Source organism: Aplysia californica, unplaced genomic scaffold (assembly GCF_000002075.1).
Source record: "Aplysia californica isolate F4 #8 unplaced genomic scaffold, AplCal3.0 scaffold00926, whole genome shotgun sequence".
Classification (NCBI taxonomy): domain Eukaryota; kingdom Metazoa; phylum Mollusca; class Gastropoda; order Aplysiida; family Aplysiidae; genus Aplysia; species Aplysia californica.
Window position 1 is genome coordinate 151,552 of NW_004798196.1, and position 2,185 is coordinate 153,736.

The 2,185-nt window shown below is 36.2% G+C and overlaps 1 protein-coding gene across 1 annotated transcript in view; it reads right to left on the reverse strand.

The window, feature by feature from the left end:
* The window catches only part of LOC101845583 (cytosolic carboxypeptidase 2), a gene marked incomplete in the record, with an annotated part of 101,844 nt that overhangs the window by 73,754 nt on the left and 25,905 nt on the right, over positions 1 to 2,185 (reverse strand). Inside the window, 2 exon segments of the mRNA XM_035972958.1 lie at positions 92 to 165; positions 2,015 to 2,079. Of these exon segments, the coding sequence (XP_035828851.1) occupies positions 92 to 165; positions 2,015 to 2,079 (139 nt within the window).

The window sequence follows — 2,185 nt, forward strand, 5'->3', positions numbered from 1 at the left end:
AAAAACAACAACAACAAACAAACAAAAAAATCCAAAAAAAAAACAAAACAAAAACAACAACAACAAAAAAAAACAACCCAGTTGAACGAACCATCTAGCTGCCTGCTGAGGGCCCAGCTCCTTGTTCAAAGCGTACAGACTCCGTGGCTCTCGAAGTTTGGGGACCTGGTGAGTGAAACAGGTTGCGTGAATATTGTTCGTACATGCATTTATGTAAAGTGCCTAGAGCTGTGTTTACACGGGAGTGGGCGCTATAGAAATGATCTTCATTATTATTATTATTATAAAAATGGGATTTAAATCTGAAAAAGTAAATTTGAGCCCTACATTTTGAAACTTACTCAATGTAACTTATGCAAAAGGTGAATCGAGGGAGTCAAGGAAACCTGAGAAAACATAATATCACAACTGAAAGAGCTGCGGAACTGACCTACCATAGAAAACTGCATTTCCCCTCGACGCTTAACGGCAACGGAGGATGTTTTAGTTTTAGTATGAGTTTTACGGCACTTGCAACACAATAAGGTCATTTCAGTGCCGAAGAATAGATTATATAGTACAAGAGAGTAACATACACAAAAAAGAAGGCACAAAAAAGAAGGAGGGGAGATAAGGACGACAGATGTTTGATAGGAAAGAAGGGGCAAACCACACCAGAGCACCCGCCAACCACCCATGAGGGAAATAAGAAGCAATGAAAAAAGGGACAAGAATCATACTCGGGTACACATTTGTAACCCAGTATTTGATAGGACTATCTGCCTAGCCTCCCCTGGCTCCATTAAACTTCATCAAGGCAAATACTTGAGAATATTTCATTAAAGAATTATTGTCTACTAGTTGCATTTCAATAAACACTCAAATACTCAACATATCAACATTCTAAAACATTACTGACAAATGAATGCACAGAAAATGACTGATTTACTAATAAATTAGGGACATAAATAATAATGATTATATGTACAATGATTACACAGTCCCACTATTTCACTAGATTCCCGGGAAACCACCATTGTAAACATTTAAGACTTTTAATTGATTAAAAGAAACTCTGTCAATCTGTAGCTTTTCTTCAATAAATAAAAATCAACATACCAAGAATGAATACGTACACACAAACAAACATTCTGACAATGGACAGTCAGCAAATGATTCTAAAATCAATATATTTAAGCTCACCCAATAAACATTCTTAATCTTTATTTTCATAAGAGTTTTAAGGCACTTGCAACACAAAATAAGTGTTTAAGATTAGAGACGTCACTACTAGAGAGTAACATACAAAGAAAAGAAGGAGGGGAGATGAGATATTTGATAGGAAAGAAGAAGCAAACTACACCAGTGCACATATCCACCACCCACTGATACACATTCAGACAATTATCACTATATGACTTTGTGAAAACCATTACACAAATAACTACTCAATGAATAAAGGGGGACTCTCGAAGTCTAGAGGTTATGGTATTTGCCTTTCGTTCAATTTGTCCTAGGTTCAAAAACTGACATCAAGTAAAATTTTCTTCTCAAAAACGTTCTCCTTTGACCTTCTTTCCTGCCCCCTCAGACCATGTTCTGTCGTATGCTTTCATCTCCACTTTCTGCCCCAATCCTATCTTCCTTAACCCCATCCTCTGGGCTTCTGACTCTTTCTTCAGCCTTACTACAGCTACTCTGAGGCTCCTTCTTACTGCTGACTCTCAGCAACACCACAGATCATAGGGGTAAGTAAGATCTAACACACAGCGTCTTCCGATAAGGGCAAAAAAATCTCGGAGGTCCCATGTGCAAATTGGGTATATTAAAGATCCCTTGGAGGTCCAAAATTTATGAGATTAAGAGTAGGCTTTGGCGTCCACGCAAGAAAACATTTACAAAAACAAAACGAAAAAAAAAGAATAAAGTTTCAGTCAAAAAATACTCACAAAAACACACTTTTTAAAGTATTAAACAAATAATTAAAATGAGATGATGATTGATTGAACACATAAAGAGATGAATAAAGCCTCACCATCTTCCCTGAGTCCCCATAGCTGTAGATGAGCTGTGTAGTGCGAAGGTCATCTGGCTTGTTTTCTGACGACAGGAAGATAGTATTATTATTACTATTATTATTACTGATATCATTATCATCATCATTATTATTATTGTTATTATTACTATTAATACTATAATTCTGATT